Source organism: Polyodon spathula, chromosome 26 (genome assembly GCF_017654505.1).
Source record: "Polyodon spathula isolate WHYD16114869_AA chromosome 26, ASM1765450v1, whole genome shotgun sequence".
Taxonomy (NCBI): Eukaryota; Metazoa; Chordata; class Actinopteri; order Acipenseriformes; family Polyodontidae; genus Polyodon; species Polyodon spathula.
Window position 1 is genome coordinate 10,458,494 of NC_054559.1, and position 22,617 is coordinate 10,481,110.

Genomic DNA, 22,617 nt, shown 5'->3' on the forward strand with positions numbered 1-22,617 from the left:
AAAGTAATCCTCAAAAGTACTATTATTGTATTTATTATTGTAAATGTTAACCAACTGTATTTGTATTTCTGTTGTGCAGTTCTTGTGCTTGAATATTTAGTACACAGTTGTTTTTTTTTTTTTTTTTTTTTTTTTTTTTTTGTTTCTTTTAAATAACCAATAATCAATTATTATAAAAACTGTAACGAACATGCACCTGCTTTATTTAAATGTGGTGAAGGACATTTGCTGGTCAGGGTTACTTCCGGTGTCGGTATAAAGTTCGTCTGAACAATCTAATGACAAACAAAACAAAAGGCGTTTTTTTACCATTTATAAATTAGGTATACTTTATAATAGGAGTGAAACAATACTATCAAGACAAGACAGAATATACCTGTTTTCAACTCGGCAGATACGTTGTATCTGTGTCTTCCTGGTGTGATTACATTATTACATTGTCCCATGCACCTGCAACATACATATAGGCAAAACATTTTTAGTTGTCCAGGGTAGGTGTGTCTTTCACGCTTACGCAGAGATTTGATTTTTATAATCTAATTCCGTATCGTTGCAGTTTTAAAAAACACGGAAGTTAAGCGAGGACGCGGAATGTAACGATTCCATTGTAATTGCTGTTACACATTTCTTAACTGTATTATCTAGTAGTATCAGAAGAATCGAAAAATCAGAAGAAAAAATAATCCAGTTTGCACCCATAGGAAGTACAACTCAAGACTACAACTTTTGGACGCTGCTCGGGCAAGGTAGGTAACTTGAATTTATTGTAAGCAGATCTGAGAAATTATAAACGATGACAGTATTATAATATTCATATGGTGCAATTATAACATTACTTTGTTGTAAAACGAGTAAGTCTATTAATTTAAATATCGACGATATATATATATATATATATATATATATAGTATATATATATATATTATATATATATATTTTTAATATATTAATACAATATATATTAACTAATAATAAAAATTCTGTATATATTTGTTCCATTATTATGCATTATTTTTACATTAGCCCAACAAGGTATCTTACGTCTATCAAAATGTAAACATATTGTTTAGGAAACCGTAGCTTTTTTCAATGAATTGAAAATTGCTGGATAGCAACATTTAAACTTTCACCCACTTGCTGTGATATTTATTTTATCCTTGGCATATGTTACTGACATTTTGCACTTCGATTTGTTTTTTTAACATTACTATTAAAATCTGTTCAAATTCTTATTTAGGTATTATTTAATGCACTTGCAAAAGTGTTAACCTTGACCATGTGTTTTTTTTATTTTTTTAAACGGCGTGTTATCAATGTTTGCTTTCAAAAAGACACAGCACGTATTTCCACGTCATTATGCAAACACATTTTACTAGCAGTTTTCTTTCAGGGATTATTTAGGAGAAAGGGAAATTAGGTGTTGGTGGCTTTATAAAAAAAAGTGCAGTGCCCCAATTAAAACGTTTTTAATAATTTTTGTTTTTGCTTTTTGAGGCATAAAACTTTTCTCCTGTCGTTTGATATGCACACATATTGTTTCTATAACTGTAGTTAAGTTTTATGATGTCAAGGTTGATCAGTTCCAGGACCCCAAAGACCGCCGTACAGAGCCCGACTCATCTCATCTCAACTAGTCCTATACGCAGTCTGGACGAATCGTAGCAGTGTGCCGGCCCTTAAAACCAAGATTATCTAGATTTCAGTCCGAATGCCTTCAGGATTTGAAGATTGAACATGCTGGATCTTTTTCAGTCGCAGTTTTGTTCAGATATGATCAGTTTGCCTGTGTGGAGGTTGCTGACTGAGACCGATTAGTCATAAGGGTGTCAACCAGTGGTTAAGCAGGTTTAAGTGAGGTGGTTTGTCATGTGACTTGTCCTGAAGATGAGCTTGTGTAAATGGTCAATAGCTAAATTAATAGTCTAAGCGCTTCTATTTGGTTGCCTCGTGGCGCCGTCTAATCAGTATATGATGCCATGCATAATGTGAGGGTCGCTGTTGGTCTAAGTTAATAAAACTGTGTACAGGGCAGTATTAATTAAATTTGCATACACAGTCTTAGCAGTTTGCGACACCCAGTTGGGAAAAACTCACTTGCGACATCAAACCAAAACTGAGCACAACTGATCGCGGAATCTGTGCAAACCCAGATGAGATGAGTCGGGACGGCTTGAGTCAGGCTGTATGCAGCAGGCTTAAGATATAACTTTCATTGGTGCCCCCAAAAAACAAGATGCATAGGTCACCATTATCTAGGCTATGAGAACTGTGTTCTATCATAACTCACGGAGCTTCTCTGAAGATCAAGGTAAAAGGCATGACTTAAATATGGACAGGAGGGAAGGTTTAGTAGGGCTTGCACTTTCTTGAAAAGTGCCTCCATATTTATTTTTTTAGTTTTTTATGTTATTGTTTGTGTTTCGTCGTAGAATTCACAGATTATGCATGGGGCAAGAAAAGCAGTTCTGGCTCGGCTGGCTGTGTTTCTGTTGCTTGTAATGGCAGCCATGAAATGGTTCTTAAACTCAAGGTAAGTTTATTTCATACACTGTAAGTGAACAATTTACTGCTCTTGTTTGTTAAGGCTTCTCACATTTGTTAGGCTGAATTAATGCACAGAAACATGCTTAAAAGCAGTTTGGTACTGACCTTATTTGTAATGCTTCAGTGACGCACAACCAAATAAACATGTTTGGGTTTCTTGTGTTACACTCAATACCAACATAAAGGTATTTATATAAGGATGGAATTAATATTTTTTAAATAAAAGCCCATTTACATCATGCTTAACACATTTAAAAAAAAAAAGTGTGCTACCTTCTTTGTCACTGTGTAATCCCTCACGCATGTTTTTGAAATTGGCTAACAAGCACTTGCCCTAAGATGAACAAGGAAGTTTGAGGTAGATTTATTGCACCGATGTGCCGACTTGTTGTTTACAATACAGTGCACTCCATTTATAAGAATCACTGATATAAGAATCAACCACATATAGCGATCAAAACCACTGGGACAAAATCATTCCTATACTAACCATTCTAAAATACTCTGCTTGTAAGAATCAAGCAATCTGCTTATAAGAATCATTTTCGGGGCAAACTGACTACATGTAATACAGTACTGTATCAAGTGTAATGACATGTACAGCCAATAAAAGCTGTTTTTGAATATGAATTTGATCACATCTCACGTAATTAGGCACTTGCGCAGCATGGCTCTTGCAATGATGCAGGGAACACTGGACACGTTTGTAATCAGACAGTGACTGCGCCACTGCATTCAAGGTGTGGGTATAAAAAAATATCAAAGGCCTTGAATATCCCTTGGAGCACGGTCAAGACGATTATTAAGATGTGGAAGGCGTGTGGAACCACCAAACTGGATGACCGAGCAAGAAGGAGACTGATCAAAGACGCTTTTTTTTTAGTTTGTGGTGTGATAAAACAAACAGTAATTCTAAGTGTAATTGTCTATGTATATTGCAGCTAAGGCATGCGCAGTTAGACTGTAAAAATGGGGAGCCAACTCTAGCACTGCGATATAGGCAAAATTCACCAGACAGCGAGGGGTGATATAACAAGGGGTGGGTGTACCTTCAACTGTTTGTCTCAACTCTAGTTGATTAATCGGTCCGATTTAATCTGTTAATTGGAGCAGCCCTTATGTATGTATGTATGTATGTATGTATGTATATATATATATATATATATATATATATATATATATAGAGAGAGAGAGAGAGAGAGAGAGAGAGAGAGAGAGAGAGAGAGAGAGAGAGAGAGAGAGAGAGAGAGAGAGAGAGAGAGAGAGAGAGAGAGAGAGACAGAGAGAGAGATATATATATATATATATATATATATATATATATATATATATATATATATATATATATATATACACACACACACAGATATAAATATGATAGCTAGATAGATAACACATAAATGATTGAGTCATGCTGTATTTTGGAAATTCCTTCTAAAAAGTACAAATAAATGTATAAAATTGCAGCTTTACTTACCTGTCCTGCTGGATGCTACTGTACTCTTCTATTTGCTTTTGTATTTAAGTGATAGGGAACACATTTCTGAACCTGATATGTTCTGGGGGAAAAGAAAGGGGAATGTCATGCTACCAGAGGAAGAAAGGAAAGTTCAGGATTCCAAATTAGAGCCCCAGGAGACAGAAAAACAGGAACAGAAACCAGACCAGCAAAAACAGGACCTGGAAAAGCCAAAGCTTCATCCAGTCAAGGATTTCAGCTCCACTCAGATGAGGATCATCCACCTTGATCTTAAAGGGGCCCCTCCCAAAGTCTCTTATTTAGAACAGGTAAGGTGGGTTTGTTTGTGAAAGACGAATATTTCTTACTGTTTATAGTAGAAGAGCTCTGAGGGTGACAATGCAGCCCCGTACACAATTCTTCAGTATCCCTCTTGAACATATACTGTAGCAACTGATAAACAGTTTGAGGCCAAGATGTGGTTGTAAAGGCCATTACTGAACTTTTGAGACTCCACCCAGTAACCCTCAGAAGAGTTAATCAGATTACTTTTGAAAAATACTGTTTAGATGTTTAGAGAGACAGTAGGGCATACAAACAGGTAGATTGATTGTGCATATATAGCTTCATGCCATCTTGGCCTCTCTAACACAGTTGTACTTTCTCTATCTTTCTTGGAAGATGTTGTATTGGAGCTTTGTATAGTATATCTGCTATAACACTGCCAGAAGACATAGAGCTGCAAAATGTGCAGAAAATGGTAGAAGCCAGAAAGAGAAACATCATAGTTATTGGAAATTTGAATTTGAATTGCAATGGTTCTACTGTAATAGACCAGATTTGGAGGAGGTGTGTCAGTGGGCATTCTGTATTTTTTCAACAGGGTGGGGGTTGCATTAAAGCTCTGTAGCTGTCTGATTTTGCACAACTGACAAAAGGCAAAAAGTGTTTTTTTTATATACAAAACTGATTTTTCTGTTTCACATTTGCAGAAGTTAATAATTCCTCTTGTACTCATTTTTGGAATAATCTAACAATGAATGCTGTCATGAATCCTGAAAAATCCAAAGAAATTCAGAGGTTACTTGCTGTAGAGAGGACCCCACAGAATCAGCTGCAAAGATGAGAACTAATCCAGATAAGAATGACTCCATGCATATTTGTTCAATTAGCAGCCTAACTGTTACTTTTACATTTCCTGTGTCATTTCAGATATTTCCGCTTCTGTTCAAACTGGGTGCCAATGGGCTTTTAATTGAGTATGAAGACATGTTTCCCTATACAGGAGAGCTTGAAATCCTCAAGTCAGAGAACGCTTACAGGTAATTATAGGAACCCACTTTTGGGGCCAATTGGATTTGATAGTTAATCCCTGTTCACCATGGTTTTATATTTCACTCCTGTAGATACTGAGGTAAATTTCTTCCCAACAGCCAGTTGTGGGATTACATTAAAACAGAGTCTTACCTGAACCTCCCAAGTCAAAGATATCTGCCGCTAACCGTCTCTGCTCTTTCACTGGCACAGTGTGGAAGACATTGAAAAAATCCAGCACCTTGCAGAACTAAATCAACTGGAAATCATCCCATTGGTGCAGGTCTTCGGACATTTGGAGGTACTGTATGTGAATTGTATGTGTTGCATTATGCATTTGTTGCGCACGTGATGTTGTGCAGTGTTAGTTTGATTGATTGTTTTTTCACATGCCTGTGTTAAAGATTTGGAATGTGCGGTAATAATTGGTGCACCGGTATTTCAGAGTATGTGTCAGTATAGCTTTCTCTCTCTACCTAAATTTTTACAGATCACTAGCACAGGGATGGGCATCCTCTGTCCCTTTCAGACCAGGTATTTTTTTGTAGATTGGCCATCCAGGAGCAGAGCTGCTCACCCCTGTTTCAGAGAACTGCTCCTCCAATTGCGATACTCTTTTTGACCGTATCAGAATCTAGAGATATAAGGAGATGCCACATGTATGTATTTTTGAGCAACTGTATTTTATGTAGTCTTTGACAAATGTGCTTTCATTGATGATTTCTTGAATGTGTAAATTGTGTGTGTGTGTGTCTATATATATATATATATATATATATATATATATATATATATATATATATAGATATATATAGATATATATATATATATATATATATATATAGATATATATATATATAGATTTTCTATCAGCGGAGTGAACTGCCAAAGCAGAAAAGGTACGCTATTGGAGAATGTTACAGGAAAAAATTAAGTGCCTTTTAAAGAAAACCTAAAGACACCAAGCAACATTTATTAACAGCTTATTTGATCGGTCAAAGCAAAAACTCCTTTCTAGACTTTTAAATCTTCAGAATTGATTGGGAATTTAAAGTTAAACACTTCGCTTTTCTGAGAACTAACACTTACTATAATTATACAGAACTGTCTGAATTGAAACTGTATGAAAGATTTTTAGTGCCACCACTGCATGTCTAATTCTGAACAACTGGATGAAGAAAGGCTTTTTGGAGGCTTTTTTTGATCTCCAGACAGGAACGAATATTTCTGTTGTACCAAAACGCAAAACCATACAGAGGTGAATTCAGCCTGAATTTTACTGCCTTTCGGTACTTCCAAAAGGGTAACCTTTTTTTTTTTCTTCCTTTTTTGCTTTGTGAACAGTTTGCTCTGAAGCACGAGAAATATCACGCTCTGCGCGAGGTGACCAAGTTCCCCAACAGCCTGAACCCCCACATGCCAGACTCCCTATCACTGGTGAAGGGCCTCATCTCGCAGGTGATAGACAGACACCCCAAAGCCAGCTGGATCCACGTTGGAGCAGACGAGGTGAGGCGCAGAGATTCCTATTGCATAGCTGTTACTTTGTTCCATATTTTGAAACAAGCTTGGTCAGCCCCAGTATATAGGTACCACATTCAGATGTGTCTGATTAAGCTCATAGTCAAATCAGGATTGGAACAAACTGCTATACAATAGGGGGCATAGTTTTTTTTAAGTATGATTTGGTCTTGTCTAAAGTGGTTTGCTCTTGTAGGTATTTAATCTCGGGGAAGGACAGGAGTCCAAAAACTGGCTGAACAACAACAATGGGGACAAGGGGAAGATGTTCCTAAATCACATGAAGGAGGTTGGGGGCTTCATCATGAACAAGTACCCCGGGGTCAGCCTGCTCATGTGGGACGATATGATGAGGCAGATCAGCGTAGAGAAACTAGAAGGTTAGCATAGAAGTCAAGCTTGCTCTTATCAATGCTATTAATCAAAACAAATGACTGCATTATTATTAATATTATTATTATTATTATTATTATTATTATTATTATTAGTAGTAGTAGTAGTAGTAGTATTACTATTATGTAGCCAGCTAACTGCTGTTTTTATGTTTCAGAGTCTGGTATTACCCGCTTTGCATCCCCCATGATATGGGACTATAGTTCCAAGTTAAACATAGAAGGGATTGGTAAGATCTTCAGTAATATGTTTTTTATTCCTTAGGTTAATGCTAGTCTCTGTAAGTACAGTACTGTCTGAGACTGTTTACTCACTAGATTAACCCTTTCAGGACCAAGCATTTTTTCAGTGGGATGCTCCCCCAGGACCAGGTTTTTTTGGCTGTATTTGACTCTCTTCCTATAAAATTTCACCAAAAAAGCAAGTTGTTTTTTTACAGTTGTATCTTGTAAATTGACACTAAATTGACACTAAATTGACACTAAATGCCCCTCTCAGTGACTTCACACGAAAAAAAAACAACTATTAGGAAGTGAACATCAGTCCCTCCACTATCCAATGATGTGTTTTAAGCCTGTACTGCAAAGTAAAAAAGTTATTTTTTTATTGTGTTTACGGTCCTAGAAGCCCACTTCAGTATGATCGTGTTAACACGATCCCGGTCCTTAAAGGGTTAAAGCCTCTTCATGCTTGCTGAGGTATTTATACTTTAACAACATGTCAGTAAAAGATTCTTCCCTTTTATTTTATGGTCCCATTTACATATGTTTATTTTATTTGTGTGTCCTATTTGTGGTAAGTGGTATCCCTCCAGAACCACCAGAAGTCATGTTGAAACAGTGCCTTTTTGAAAGATGATTAACATTGAACTGATTATTCATAGTATTTTTGTTTACAATTATATTTTAGACAAGTACATATCTAACTACGCTAAGGCAGGGTTCAAAACGGTGTGGTTCGCCAGTTCTTTTAAAGGAGCGTCAGGCCCTGCTCAGATCTGGACTCCGATTGGTCAACACATGAACAACCACTTATCGTGGCTGAAGGTCATCAATGCAATGGAGAAACACACCTCTATTCGCTTTCAAGGCATTACACTAACCGGCTGGCAGAGGTAAGAGACATATATTTTCATTGTAAGTTGCATATCAAGATGACCTGACAGCTGCAGCTGGTGATCGTGGCAGATCCAGTTCAGATGCATGATTTTATTTAATTTTTTCTTGTTGAGGATAGGCAAGGCAACTCTTCACCCCACCACAAAGATGAGCAAAACTGCTACGCTAAAAACAAGCTCTAATAATGTCCTTTTTCAAGCTAACATGTGAGGTCTTATCTCAACTGACGTGGCTAGCGTCGAGAATCATCACCTACTTTAGCAGCTTCGTTTGATGTAATGCAATGGCAAGGGTGGAAACGGGCAGTTGTGGTGACATTATTTAACTCGGTGCCCTCCTTTCCTGATATGTTTTTCAGATACGATCACTTTTCAGCTTTGTGTGAACTCTTTCCTGTCGCCATTCCTGCAATGGCTGTCTGCTTGCAGAGTCTGGTTCATGGTAAAGTTGTGCAGCTGTATTTTAAGGGGAATTTCAAATAGTTAACAGTTTCACTCCAACAAAGACAAATGATAAGTAAAATGATCTTAAACTGTTAGTACCCTTGCAGAAGATACATCCCTGGAGGTATGTCCAGACATACAATAGACTAATAGGGCATGCAGTATGTGTTGAAGAGCAGTGTACATACTTAAAGTATATACCTAAAGCTCAAGGTCAGCTCATTTATTTTGTGTGGACAGTCCTTGGCATAATTTTCAGAATCTAGGGACCTACATTGTTTTGCATGCATTTGAAGACTATATTTCCAGAACAGTGTTTCCTGAATTTGTTAGAATAATGTATTCTGTGTACTGTACTGTAAATGACGATCATGGTTTCGATGTTTGCATTTATTGCTGTTTGTTTTTAGGTGGGTTTAATGATGAAGCGAGAAAACAGACGCTGAATATCCTGGGCTGTAAAAGTATCAACCTTAACAAGAGCCTCTGGTAAAAAGCATTCCTGGTGATATTCAAATTTAATTTTTCAGGGACCAACTTTTTAATTCTTTGCCCCAATAGACTGTTTCATTGCAGTCTTTTATCTGAAAAGCTACTTTGTACTAGAGCACAAGTATTTGAAATTTTCTGCCATTGTACATAGTGAAGCAGGGCATACATGGTCACCTTTTCCAAGCGAGGCACGACGAAACACTGATTCACTGTCCATTGTTATTGCACCTGATCTTCACGTCGTACAATGTCCTTGCAGAAACCTCAAATACCTCCCATGGTTTTTAATAGCCTGCTTTGTCCTTTTGATATTTGTATTAAAAAAACCTAATGATTTCCTGCTGAGCTCATATTAAGTAAAACATTAATTATCTTTTACCTCTGTTCTTTACATTAGTTGAATAGGTGTTTATTTGAAAGTGTGCTCCAGTGAAGAGAAGACAAAGCTATCAGTTGTTAAGAGAGGTTTAATGTTATATGCAGTGTATGCTTGTCTTTTTATAGTGAAGGAGGTGGTGCTTTTGTTGGCTATGAAATCTATCAGATGGTTCACCACATCAAAGAAAACCTGAAGATGCAAATTGATCAAATACTTCAAGATAGGTAAATGTCAGAGTATTTACATTTTAATATTGACACAGATTAACATAAATTAACATTACAACTCTACCAGTACAACTTAAATGTAAACTGCAATAATCTTGTTTTGCTCTCTCATACCTGTTCATGCTAGCATTGGATCCTGCTGTCGATCAAGTCTTTGTTTAGATAGTTTTATTGTTGCAAATAAAACCTGAACTAAAACCTTTTTTTTTTTTCCTGTTTTTGTCTCTTTGTTTGATCAGGCACATCAAAGGGTCGTTTTCTCGCTACCACAGAAAGTATCGCTTTGCAAACCCGAGAAACATGGAGATGTTTGGAGACCAAATATTGAAGTATGTACATGAACAATAAAGTTACACTGGGGGACCTTTGAGGTGACTTGAATGACGCTGACTACAGTATAAACCTTTCACTTGAATAAAACCATTCTAGACTGCCGGTTACATACAGAAAACAATTAGGAATTTAGAGGTTGAGGCTTCTTGTTGAACTGTGACTGTTTGAGTCAGTCTGCTCAGATTTGACAGTTTGATCAGTGATTTCTGTACGTTTTCATGTACGATCGTGCCTTTGGCAACTTCAGAAATCATCCAATGTTTTTTAAAAAAAGACTTATTAAAATAATACTTATCATATTAAATAAAGTTAAAGTAATACCACGGTATGTATAATTTTCTTCTTTCACTGGCTTGGATTTTGGTTCTAGCTGTATAGCCAATACATAATTCTCTTTGGTTTTGTAGGCTTCACGACGACTGGGAGAAAGTCATCCAGGACTTGTACATTTCTATGGGGAAAATCTATTTCCCAGACACAGTGGAAGAATGGATGGAAGAGAATGTCTATTTTTATATGGACCAGCTTAGGGAGCTGGTCAAAGACTACAAGCAGATCATTCAACTGAACGGCAGACCGAAAACTTCTTAAGATGGTAGGGTTTAAAAATCGTAATCGAGGAAGTGTTTAAAACGGACCTGTACCTGCCTGTACATGGCTATGACGTACTTCTTGTTGTATCTGTTTTCAAGCATGTTGGACCATCTGAGTTGTTTTTTCATTCAGTAAGAAATAAGGAAACTGTCTTTTCATATAAACAAATCACGCAGAGCAGGGCGTGCTGTACACCGTAAGGTTTACTGAAGAAATTAATTTTTCATAGCTAACTCAAATAACGTAAGAAAATAATACACAATATTCTCTTTCCTATTCTCAGTCATTTTTTTTACTATCTTCTATTCCTAGTTATTTTAGCCTCTTACAGTACCTATTCAGGATACCCATATGCTGCGCTTATATTGATATGAAAATTTTTGCATATGCAATGAAGCCTCCCTTTAAGACTGCTATGGAATTTGGTTCTTCCATATTCAAAATAAAGAGCTTCAAAAACAGTAGCCTTATACAGAGAGAGTAAGATTTAATTGCAATGTGATAATAATAATGCCCAGATAAATGCATATACTAATAGATACACACACATACTCATTCATTTTAATCATAATTATTTACTTTAAACTGTGAATCCCATACCAAGCCACCACTGTGTCTCGCTATAATAGCATGCATTAGTCTTATAGTGAGTTTGCATTGCTTACCATATTTTAGCTGTCACTTCATTATTGTATATTTCATGAACAGGTTATTTTTATAGAGCAAGGTACTATGACAGGCTACAGTAGGCAATACAGTAATATTGTATTTTCAAAATGTTTGCCTCTCAGGGTTGACAAGGTAATTTCTGCGGTTTTTCTTCTTTGTGCCCTGTGTTGCACCACGTTGTGACTAATGGTTCAAGATAATGTAGAACAAGGGTATCCTGGTTCCTAGCCCATAGCTCGTTAGTTAGGATTTAGGGGTGGCTTCACAAGCCCTAGTGAACACTAATGCCTAAAATAAGATCTGTGAACTTATTAGGTTAGAGAGTTAAACCATATTTATGTTTAATATAAAAAATAATGACATGTTACTGAGATGTAAGTTAAATGAAGGATTTATTATTTGCTGTTGTTAAATCTTCAGGTTGCTGCTTATTAATTCGAGGTATGCTTTTGTAACTTGAAAGAAAAAGCCACAGAAGTAAAAATCTGTTCAAATGTAAGCAATTTCACATTTCTAATCAATTAGAATTGTGGGCTGCTTTTATATTGCACTTTACATTTTGTTATACAAGTGATAAAGCTTTGCTAAAACAAAATCAAATATTAAATTAATACATACAATAAAAATGTTCAAATAGATGAACCTGTAGTTATCTTTCAGATACTGAATGGTTTGCGGAGTTACCTGGTTTTGAAAATCAGTTCATCCTTGTTTGCTGATTTGCTTAAAAACTCTACTTGCACCCACATTGCATCAGTACTTCTATAATTCAGTAAAGTATAAATGGAAATGTGTTGCTGCATTTTCTGCATTAGAAACCCTGAGCTTTTTAAGTTTGTTCTGTTTATTTCATGCACTGCCGCACAACTGTACATTATGCATGAAGTATATGTATTGAATATATCCATATATGTATAAGTGAATGAGACTCTGGAAACTAAAAAGCAGCAGATCTACACACTATTGTCCATAAAGCTGTTCTAATGTTGACATACATCTTGCTGTTTGTATTTATTTAGTGATGGTTTTAAAGGGGGAGAGGTGCAAAAATAAACTGGGAAAATAAAGGGTGGTGGTATTTAGATTCGTTTCTCTTTCAGCACTGCAGACATATATTGAGATCTAGAAATATATATTCTTTTCAATATACTGATATACTGTCATGGTTTAATTATTCTTCTCTGAGCTTGAGCACTGAAACAGTTAATGGGCCCTGTATTTTTTTTTTCTTGTAACAGTTGTGCTGTAAAATATATGATCTAAAAGAATACTGTGGATGTACTAAATGTAAAGTATTTCTATGAGTATGCCTTTTATTATTTGTATATAATGGTGCATTTGTTTGGGGGTTTGTGATAATGCAAATAAAAACATTTCAGATTGGTTTGCACAGATTTTTTTTTTCTTTCAATTTGGACTTTTGAACAGACAATATTTAATATGTTTATAGTGTATACCAAAGTGACAGCAAAAATCCTTTGAATTGTCATAGACGTACATTTAACTTTCTCAAACACCCATGCGCTAACTGGAGAGTTTAGGGTACCACACATCTGGCTACTTTAAATGTTTTAGGACCCAATTAAAAATAAATAACTTTGATAAGGAATGGGCGAGTTAAAAATAATGTCTTCCTAGTTTATATTGTCAGTTTTTTTTTTTTTATTGTATATATTCCTACCTGAAAATGTTCATTTGAAAAACATTTGGAACTGCAATTGCCAGGAGAAAAAGTCCCTGGCTTTACTGACCCATTCAAACAAATAGCCCATGTTTTCAACTGATGCAAACTTGTACTGTGGTTTTAATACCAGATGCATTTTCATCCGAGTATCTTGGAATTTGCATTACACTAACATAGATGTTTTCTGTATAGACTTATCAATCACACATATAGAACTAATAATATACACACAAGATATGAGTGAGTTGATATTCCTTTACCAGAACATAATTTGCACAAACATGTCAAATGACACTGTGCGGCAGTGTGGCAATTTCAACAACTTGAAACATTTGCGGTAGCGTCAGCTCCTTTCATATTATTATCGTGTATATTTATTAAGCAAAAGTGATCCTAAAATGTTTTTTGTTTTCCACAAATACACACGATTAAGAGGAACATAGCCTTTGGTGATTGTCCTGGTCATGGCTGGACATTAACAGGTTAACCTTGGGTTTAGCTGTCTGAGGGAGGAAATCATACAAACACTGCTATTCCCTCCTGTGTAGAATCAGGATAAAGCAGAGACTTCTGGAGTCCAGTGTTTGTGTTTGCACTTTCTTCTGCCTTTTTTGGTGCAGCTCAAAGCCATGCCTGCTATACACGTACATTCACAACCTTGCTGGAGGAGACTTCATAAAGCAAAGTCAATGTAGTATATAACTGTGTATTACTCATGGTAGTAATATTTCTGCCTGAAAAGTATACATGGCAACCTCCTATATGGGTGAAGTTTGAAAGGTGCACCAACTGTAACAGTGCTGTGAGTATTTCTAGTTCAGAGAAAGCTGAGATGTCCAATGCAATATAAACATGTCTGTGCACTGGCATTTTTTTTATTTAGGAATGTGACGAAACCAGGTTGAGAATAATCCTGGGAAATCAGTGGTCAAAATTAAAATTAAAGATGATGGAAGTTACTTTCAGCAGACTCCTACATGTAGTTTATATTATTATTATTATTATTATTATTATTAGTAGTAGTAGTAGTAGTAGTAGTAGTATTATTATTTCTGTTTTCCCAACAGTCCTAGGAAAGTGATGGTGTTTTCAACACTGTACAGCCTGTAGCTGTGGCAAAAAGTCTCGCATCACCCTATAGAATGAACTAATGTTGCTTCATAAAGTGAAATGAAACCTGCTGAATAATGCTACTTTAACATATTGAATTACGTACTGCTTTGTAGTTTTCCATATATTTAACAGAAAACTGCCAAAAATTGAAAAATGTGACATTTCGAAATCTAACATGAAATAATGTACTACTATTATGGCTTCAGGTATGCTTTTGCTATATAATTTTGTAGTTTCTTTGATTACATAATGTTAAAAAATATCAAAATTATGTTCATATAGGTGATGCAAAACATTTAGCCATAGCTGTAGTATTAAAGTTATCCGATATTTTAAAAAGTCTCTACAGAACACATTACATATAAAATCTATAGTATGCAGTATGCATGGTTAATCAGTGTCTAGCACATTAAAATAGAGCTTACATTGTCATGCAATGGAAGTTTAGCCATTTGTTTCCTTTTCTAATAAATGCAAACTGTTAATGTAACTGCTGCAAACTCCCACCTTGTCTACACTCGTCCCTCTCTTTTCAACCTGGTAACAGCTTTAATATCTCTCTTTCTAGCTTTCTGTTAATACCATTGTAATCTGTTTGGTGCTTGTAATCTTCAGTCTTTCACTTGTCCAACTTGTACTTTCTGTCTGTTTTTGCAGGACGGAGGATTATAGAAGCTGGAAAAGGGCAAAATTACCCTGAACAACTGCTCAGCCTGCAGTGGCTGCATCACCTCTGCAGAAATTGTGTTAATTACACAACAGAGCCACAAGGAACTCTACAGAGTACTGAATCTGAATAAGGTACTGAAGATGGCTTATTGATGTCAATATTAGCACAGCATAGCCTTAACCAAAGAATCCAGAGATGAGAAATCTGATCAGTACTTTTTATATTTTAATTAAGAGAAACCTTACAGTTAAAGAGAACTAGAAAGCCCTTTGTTTGTATTTAAGATGTGACTTGTCAGTTCCAGAGCTTGACAATGGCACTTCTGTATCCTGATTAGGCTGGCAATCAACAGAAATCTGCTGTGGTTTCAGTGTCACTGCAGTCAAGAGAATCGCTGGCAGCGAGATTTAATCTGGGCATCACAGACAGAGCCAGGAGACTGACGGCTTTCTTTAAAAAACACCAAAATGGAATGCGTTTCTAAACTGGTTTGTGAGACAGACACAAGCTGGGGACCTACCATTTTAGAAAATGTGGCACGCTAGATATGATCTCAGCCTGCAAAAGGGAGAATAATGAGGAGCAACACTGTGGCAGAGCAGGGCCCTGCATGTAAATAGTGTTGGTTTATGTATTGGTGGTGGTAGGCAGGTACACCTGCAGTACAATGCCATCGAGAAGATGAGCAGCAGCCTGACCATCACGTGGTGAAGAACAGCAGGATTTCACTTTGCAGCTTCGTCTGTCATCTGTAAATAAGCTTTTGTGCTTCCACAGCAAGATCCTGTGAACAAGAATGATAACATAAAATGTAGCTTCCAGTCTATACATTTTACAGTTGTAAACAGTGTATCTGTTTTTGTTTGCAATACAAATTATAGTTGAAGGGTTTTAGTTTTTTTTAATAAATTTAGTGTTTAACTAGCATCCTTAGACCAAAAATTCATAGCTCCTGTGTAGTTCAGTCTGATACATAGGAAACAAAACTGCGTGTAGTGGCATGGTACTGTCAATTGACTTTAATTCCAATTGGAAATAGTCTAGAAATCTTAAAAAAAACTGAAGGGACTTGTACAGATACCATACCAATGTATAAAATAATTAACATTGGCTTGGTTTACATGCACATGAAAAGCAACTCTACAGTCATGACTGTGTTGTCACATGAATACATCACGAAACAGCGAAAGGACATCCTTTTGGCAGCGCGACTTTAAGGGCAGGGTCAATTGCTTTCTCACGATAAAAATAGCTGTAAAAACCCATGTAAACCAGAGCAGGAATCGTGCTTGTGGCACACAAGGTTTCAGCAGTCAGGATCCCCTTCTGACTTAATCTCATGTGATCTCCAGCAGGAAGCGCGCTCCCACTCCCCCGCCCCGCAACACATTGAAAATGTACATTTATGGACAATTTCAACACTAGAACTGCCGGGGTAACACTCATACCTACAACCACTGAGCAGTCATTATCACAGTACATTTTAAACATCATCAATATTAAAATGAAAGACAAACTATTGGATACAACTCAAAAGTTTTATTCAAGCACATCATATCAAACCTCTGCACAGCCAAAACACTATTTAAATTAACAATTAAACATAAAAGGGTTTATTTATTAACTTACCACATATAAAGCACTCCTTTATTTTATTATAGATAAAAAAAAAAACATTTCAAAAGAAACTAGTGTGTAAACAAGTAGCTAATGCACAGCGTAATTCAGAATGTGTGCGACAACACGTGAATTTCTCCTGTTAAATGTTTTTATCTTCATGGCAACGCATGAAGCTCTCCTCACGATATTCAGAGTTGTTCTTTTCCTACTTCGCAAGCAGACACGAACATTTAAATATCCCCTCCCCTAAATGACTATGAATAATCTGCATTGGTACAGCCGATTTTTTTTTTTTTTTTTTTTTTTTTTTTAAATCAGAACTGCATAGCAACTCATTTCCTGAAAAGAACGGCAAACAAGTTTGTGATGAAAACTGTCATGCTTGTGCATGTAAGATTCTCTCTGCTTTTTAAAACTTCAAAGTCCCATGAACAAGAAAGATGCTTAGTTTAGACATTACAATATAGAGCTCTTTTTTATAGATTGCATTTACAAAGCAGTGGGTGATGAGTCAGGCAAGTGTTCCAGTTACTGCTAGCTGTGCACCGTGGGTGCAGGGTAGTGCCAGAAAAGCTCACATAACAAAGCATGTCAGTTCTTGGGCACTCTGAAGTTATTCTTCTCTTTGCGAATGGAACCCATAGTGGTGACAGGATCAGTGTGTCCAGCATGTTCCTGCACCGATTTCTCCCTGGTGTTGAGATTAAAGAAAAAAAACAAGCTGACAAAACTATTAACAATGAAATAAAAAATAATTACATTTCTGTGCAGCTTTTTATAAACGATACAACAAATGATATAATTTACTTTTATTAAAAAGCACCATCACTCAAAGTATGATATTTATAAAATTTAGCCAGGTGTATGCTTTGTCAAATGTTTGCTTTCAAGGAAATTATTATTGATGGACTAAATTACAGTAAGATTACAGTATGGTTCTTTTAAAAGTCTTTAAGTGGTTCCTTACCTGACTCTCATAAAGGGGTTGTAGGTAAATTCTTCAGCTATAGTGGAAGGGACAGTAGGTTCCCCTTTGTCATACTTGTCCTAAAAAGGAGAGATTTTGCAAAAATACCACCAATAAATAAATAGCTTTATTTTTGCAATTCCATTAATTAAAACTCTTTTTGCATACTAAAATTGTGTGGAAATAATAAAAATAAGTCTTCAATCTAACCCAAGCTGATTATTCAATACCTTTGCCCACGCTAGTTTTTTCTTGATGGCATCATTTCTTGGTTCTACGTGTCGAGCAAACTTCAGATTGTTGATAGTGTATTCATGTCCACAATAAACCCTCTGAAAAAGACCCCACATCAAAACGTAGCAGATCAACAATGAAGTTCTCTATTAGTATTTTACATCCGTTCTTAGCTTTCTCTTACCTTTCCTTCCAACATTACAGCTGAAAAGTCTAAAGATTTCTTGTAATAATTATTTTGTTGTGTGAGAATTTCAAATAAGTGGTAGTTACGGTTTCAGGTGGCAGGCGTCCAAGAATCTCAATCAAAGCTTTGTACATTTCATCTGCTGTGCCTTCAAAGAACTTCCCACACCCAGCAATAAACAGAGTATCACCTGCAAACATGTAAATACGCTGCAATCATTTCATGAACAATCAATGGACAAGCTAAGAATAACCATTATTAGGTGTGTGAACTTTATTGTACAACTAAAATGGTTTATTTTAGGATAACAAGTAAAAGTTAAAGACCCAAGAGAAAACTACAGCCATGTACATGTTATTGATGATGTTTTTATTAGCAAGCGAAATGGTAGGCATACGATGGACTTTTCATGTGTCATTATTTTCATGAGCAGTTTTCAGTTTAAAAAAGGTCAGATTTTCCAAGTACTTGCAGAAGGCTTTGATTATCAAACAATACAACTGTTAATTCAGCAAACTAGCATAAAATTACAAGAGAGTATAAAACGTACCACACTTGCCAATTAAACATATTCAGTATTCGAGCATGACGTGTATGTGGTAAAGGCTGTTGAAGTAACAGCATAACAAACCTCAAGGGCTGTTTCATACCAATAAATGCAGCCCCTGAAAAATCACTTACCAGTAAATACAGCAGGGGGCTCTGAACTGCTCTCTTTAGTAACAAAATAACAGATGTGTCCAGATGTGTGACACGGTGTAAAGAGACACTTAACATTCAAGGAGCCAACCTAAATTTGGTAAGAAAATAATATTTAGCTAGACTGATGCTGTATTCCTTTAAGGTTAATACAAACTCATGACCTTGCCTGTTCTTGTATAAGTGTTATCATGAGCACCATGAAGTGGGCAGAGTACCAGTCGATTATGAGAGTAAAGGCATCAGTGGTATACGAGAACAGGGTTATACCAAGGTCAGCTGTATATATCAGTTAAACCTGCTGAAACCAGCTTTTGTAATAATCATCATTAGTCATGATTACAGAACCTCAGTATGCACCAAACATAGAGGTAATAGTAACTATCCATTTACGCTTTTAAAAAAAATGGAAAACTTTTTATTTTTTTTTTTTTTAACACTAAACACTTCACTTTTCAATGTTTTTTCTATGACAGTACAAGGTTGTCCTTTTATTTCTCATTTTTACCTTGAATGTATTGTAGTGTGTGACTTTCTGGTTAAGCGCTCCCACTCTGCTGTCTCCCCCATAGACTTTCAACCCAGAAACCAACTTCACCATCTTCTCATTGCCTCCTGCGTGGTCCCTGATGAAATATGATATTTTAAGCCTATAATGAGACTCATTGTGTTTTAGAAATAATGTGAAACAAATGTGGCCGATTTCACAGACCTAAGGTAACATTAGGTAGTCCAAGATTACTGGTAATCAGGGTCGTAAAACCAGCCGAACACATTACTGCAGTACTAATGTACTTGTTCGAAATGATATAAGTAAATCTAAAACACATTGAGTCTGTGCTGCCGCTTAGGTTTTTATGCTAGATAGATTAGATGTTTAGATGCAGAGCACGTGTGCCATTAAATTCCATTTTCTAAACGTGAATTAGAAGAGACTCTTACCAGTGGTGATGTGTAGTAAGAACAGTAGTTAGTTTCACCCCATGCTTTTTGACTGCTTCCACAACCTAAACGTAGAAGGCACTTTGAGATATTATACAGTAAGAACCGTTTTCTAGCACTGACACAGAATACAGCATTGTCACATTTAATTTATTTTGTTGTTGAAACATTTGTCTAGATTCACCTACATTCAGCACAGAGTAACATTAGGCCGTCATAATCGGGGGCTGTGAAACCAGCCAAGTGTCTGCGTGTTACGACCTCATTCACACTTGAGAACCTTCCTCTTACAGGAAGAAAAAAAAAAAAAGATACCTTTTGTGGCTCCACAGGGTCCACTACAGCAGCTTCCTTGGTCTCCTCATCAATAAGAAGGTACATGTAGTTGTCAGTCAATGCTGGGAGCAGTTCAACCTTCATGCTTGATTGTGAAACTAGTAAAGACTTTCGAGAGGAATGGAATAACGCTGCAGTCACTTCTGCTGGACCTGAAAGCAAAATTACACAGATACCTTATTATGAGTTGGAAATAAGACTCCCACTGCATAGTAGTTTTTCATTCTAGGTTTTACTTTGAGCTTAACTCTTACCAAGGACCCTACTGTACCCTATACATCTAAAACAAAAAAGGCTGTCAATAGATAAAAGGTTAATAATACAATGTTTAGTTTGGAAAACTGTACCATGTTGGGGTATCCTTGTTCGATCAGTACTAGATTGAGACAGTAGTGCTGATTTTCAAATAGCCATGCTGGTTGAAAAGCTGGTAATGCTCATTTAATTTCTTAAAAAAAGTGTCAATTTAAAGTCCCTTTTTCCAATTAGTTGTCTACAGTTTTCAATGAAGTCTGATTGCTGTATGTAAACCTGTGCTGGGGACTGATCCAGTAAATGTGATCAAATTATCTACCTGTCCTGTTCAGCAGCCCTTACTGGAATGTTTCGAAGTCTGGAGGAGGTAGAGACTAGAATATAAAAGTAAAAACAAACATGGAGAAGTCACTCGTTGAGAGATAGACAATGGCATTGACTGCATAAGTACTGCATTTCAAACACAAAACTACCCACAATCACACAGTTCGAGAGCACCATACTGTTCATACAGGTTCATTTTCATTAGTACTTTCATGCTGCATATCTGAGGATTGCTTCAAAACACGTGAATTAAAAAAAAAAGCAACGTCTTTACTGATTTGCCATGAAGTATAAAGTACATATTTATCAACAGACCGCGGATGTTTTGTAATCGATATCATAATTTGACAGTCTAAATTGAAACAGGTTGTTCCCGTTGAACATATATACTTTTGTTCTTAAATAGCATAACTGTAGGTGTAAGCTGATGAAATAACGCAGCACTTTTGCAGTGCAATTTTCATCTGTCAAAATTGTATAACACTTGTATATTTAAAAAAAATAAATACATTCTTAATAGATATTATACCATACCAAATTTGTAAGCAGCACCAAAGCATGACATGACAAGCATAACATGGCAATACTGCTGTTTGGTGATTATCGTAAACAGGAAATAAACACTGTTCGGTTTAAAGTACAGTATTGCATCATTCCCTTTTTAACTTTAACCCCGACCTCACAACCAATCTGATCAGGGGGTGTGACACACGCACTTTTGCGCCGCAGTTATTAAACTTTGTATATTATTAATAAAACTGCTCCGCCTAATGTATATGTTTATTTTATTTATTCATTTTAAATACTAATTGTCTTTTTCGCTCAATGTTTCTGCTTGTACTATGCAAACTGCGGTGGAATCAAATAATGTTGAAATCTAATGCTTAGCATCTACTGAACTTGTTTGGCACCTCCAGCACACCGTAGAACTCAAAAAGTCCAGGAATAGTTATAGTACTGACCTTGACAATGGCTTCTGCAAGAAATATAAACCGATTTTGGGAGTGGGGACGTAAAATTATCTGTGTTGGAAGAAATTATGCTGATCATGCCAAAGAACTGAAAAATGCGGTCCCAACAGAGCCCGTGTTGTTTCTGAAGCCACCCTCTGCTTATGTGACGGAAGGGTCTTCCATTATGGTGCCTTTTTACTCTCACAATTTACACCATGAAGTCGAGCTGGGGGTCGTTATTGGGAAAGGGGGGACAGCAATCCCCCAGAACGCTGCCATGGACCACATCGCCGGCTATGCGTTGTGTCTCGACATGACAGCCAGGGATGTCCAAGACGAATGCAAAACTAAAGGTTTGCCGTGGACACTCGCAAAAGCATTCAACACATCATGTCCCGTGAGCGAATTTATCACCAAGGAAAAAATCGCCGACCCTGGCAATGTAAAGATTTGGCTCAAAGTGAATGATCAGTTACGACAGGAAGGCAACACCTCCCAAATGATCTTCTCAATCCCTTTTCTCATCAGCTACATCAGCGAGATCATTACTTTGGAAGAGGGGGATCTGATTTTGACAGGGACCCCGAAAGGAGTATCAAGCGTTCAGGAACACGACGAACTGCAGGCAGGGATCGAGGGCATTGTGAGCGTGAAATTCAGAGTGCATAGGCCATAGTGACCTTCGTAAAATCTCCCTAACAATTTTAAGTTGAGCAATCAGTGCAAAATGTAAACATTATCAAAAGCTACAGAAATGTGAATTTTTTCGCAGTGGTAATACATTGTTTATAGGCATAAATACTACACGGTTCCTTATTCGAGGAATACATTATATTAGTATTTTGGTAATTACATTTGAAGCGTAAATAAAGTAGTCGCAGGCCAGGATTGTGTAATTTTCTGAAATACACGTCACAGGTGTCAGCAAGACCAATATTGTTTGTTTCATGCTCTCGTGACCACCTTTTATGCTACGATCTTGGGTGAAGTAACTTCCAAATCAGAAGAATATGGTGTTTGGGTAATATTCATATGCATCAAGATGGCATTACAGGGTCACGTTGTTTTAAAAAATGAATTTTATGTTTAAAATGCATTACAGCAAATGAAAGAATCCGAATTATATTTTTTACAATAACTGATTGTA

The 22,617-nt window shown here is 36.4% G+C and overlaps 3 protein-coding genes across 3 annotated transcripts; 2 read left to right on the forward strand and 1 right to left on the reverse strand.

The window, feature by feature from the left end:
* Nucleotides 1–215: 215 nt before the first annotated feature.
* Nucleotides 216–12,876, forward strand: zgc:113333 (beta-N-acetylhexosaminidase). Its single transcript, XM_041229905.1, has 14 exons — nt 216–746; nt 2,430–2,530; nt 4,071–4,332; nt 5,216–5,325; nt 5,531–5,618; nt 6,662–6,826; nt 7,035–7,218; nt 7,389–7,460; nt 8,141–8,345; nt 8,708–8,790; nt 9,203–9,281; nt 9,789–9,887; nt 10,130–10,219; nt 10,631–12,876. Exons 2-14 carry the CDS (start codon nt 2,442–2,444, stop codon nt 10,812–10,814), a joined length of 1,710 nt encoding a protein of 569 aa, XP_041085839.1. The 5' UTR covers nt 216–746; nt 2,430–2,441; the 3' UTR covers nt 10,815–12,876.
* Nucleotides 12,877–16,613: 3,737 nt separating this feature from the next.
* LOC121300921 (hydroxyacylglutathione hydrolase, mitochondrial) lies at nt 16,614–21,159 on the reverse strand. Its single transcript, XM_041229911.1, has 10 exons — nt 21,052–21,159; nt 20,513–20,567; nt 19,918–20,090; nt 19,603–19,667; nt 19,169–19,286; nt 18,643–18,751; nt 18,048–18,151; nt 17,771–17,872; nt 17,541–17,620; nt 16,614–17,264 (listed from the first exon to the last, which is right to left on the reverse strand). Exons 3-10 carry the CDS (start codon nt 20,020–20,022, stop codon nt 17,165–17,167), a joined length of 783 nt encoding a protein of 260 aa, XP_041085845.1. The 5' UTR covers nt 20,023–20,090; nt 20,513–20,567; nt 21,052–21,159; the 3' UTR covers nt 16,614–17,164.
* A 101-nt stretch (nt 21,160–21,260) lies between these two features.
* LOC121300923 (acylpyruvase FAHD1, mitochondrial-like) lies at nt 21,261–22,394 on the forward strand. Its single transcript, XM_041229913.1, has one exon. The coding sequence runs from the start codon at nt 21,487–21,489 to the stop codon at nt 22,144–22,146; it is 660 nt and encodes a 219-aa protein (XP_041085847.1). The 5' UTR covers nt 21,261–21,486; the 3' UTR covers nt 22,147–22,394.
* Nucleotides 22,395–22,617: the final 223 nt, after the last annotated feature.

What these genes read in the sequence shown, in the direction of transcription:
- zgc:113333 (XM_041229905.1), top strand. Translation starts at nt 2,442, where the DNA reads ATGCATGGGGCAAGAAAAGCAGTTCTGGCTCGGCTGGCTGTGTTTCTG. An exon ending in GTTAAACATAGAAGGGATTG is followed by an intron (nt 7,461 to 8,140) that starts GTAAGATCTTCA and finishes ATTATATTTTAG; the next exon opens with ACAAGTACATATCTAACTAC. An exon ending in CTTGCAGAGTCTGGTTCATG is followed by an intron (nt 8,791 to 9,202) that starts GTAAAGTTGTGC and finishes GTTTGTTTTTAG; the next exon opens with GTGGGTTTAATGATGAAGCG.
- LOC121300921 (XM_041229911.1), bottom strand. Translation starts at nt 20,022, where the DNA reads ATGAAGGTTGAACTGCTCCCAGCATTGACTGACAACTACATGTACCTT. An exon ending in CACACTACAATACATTCAAG is followed by an intron (nt 18,752 to 19,168) that starts GTAAAAATGAGA and finishes TACCAAATTTAG; the next exon opens with GTTGGCTCCTTGAATGTTAA. An exon ending in GACGCCTGCCACCTGAAACC is followed by an intron (nt 17,873 to 18,047) that starts GTAACTACCACT and finishes GGTCTTTTTCAG; the next exon opens with AGGGTTTATTGTGGACATGA.
- LOC121300923 (XM_041229913.1), top strand. Translation starts at nt 21,487, where the DNA reads ATGGCTTCTGCAAGAAATATAAACCGATTTTGGGAGTGGGGACGTAAA.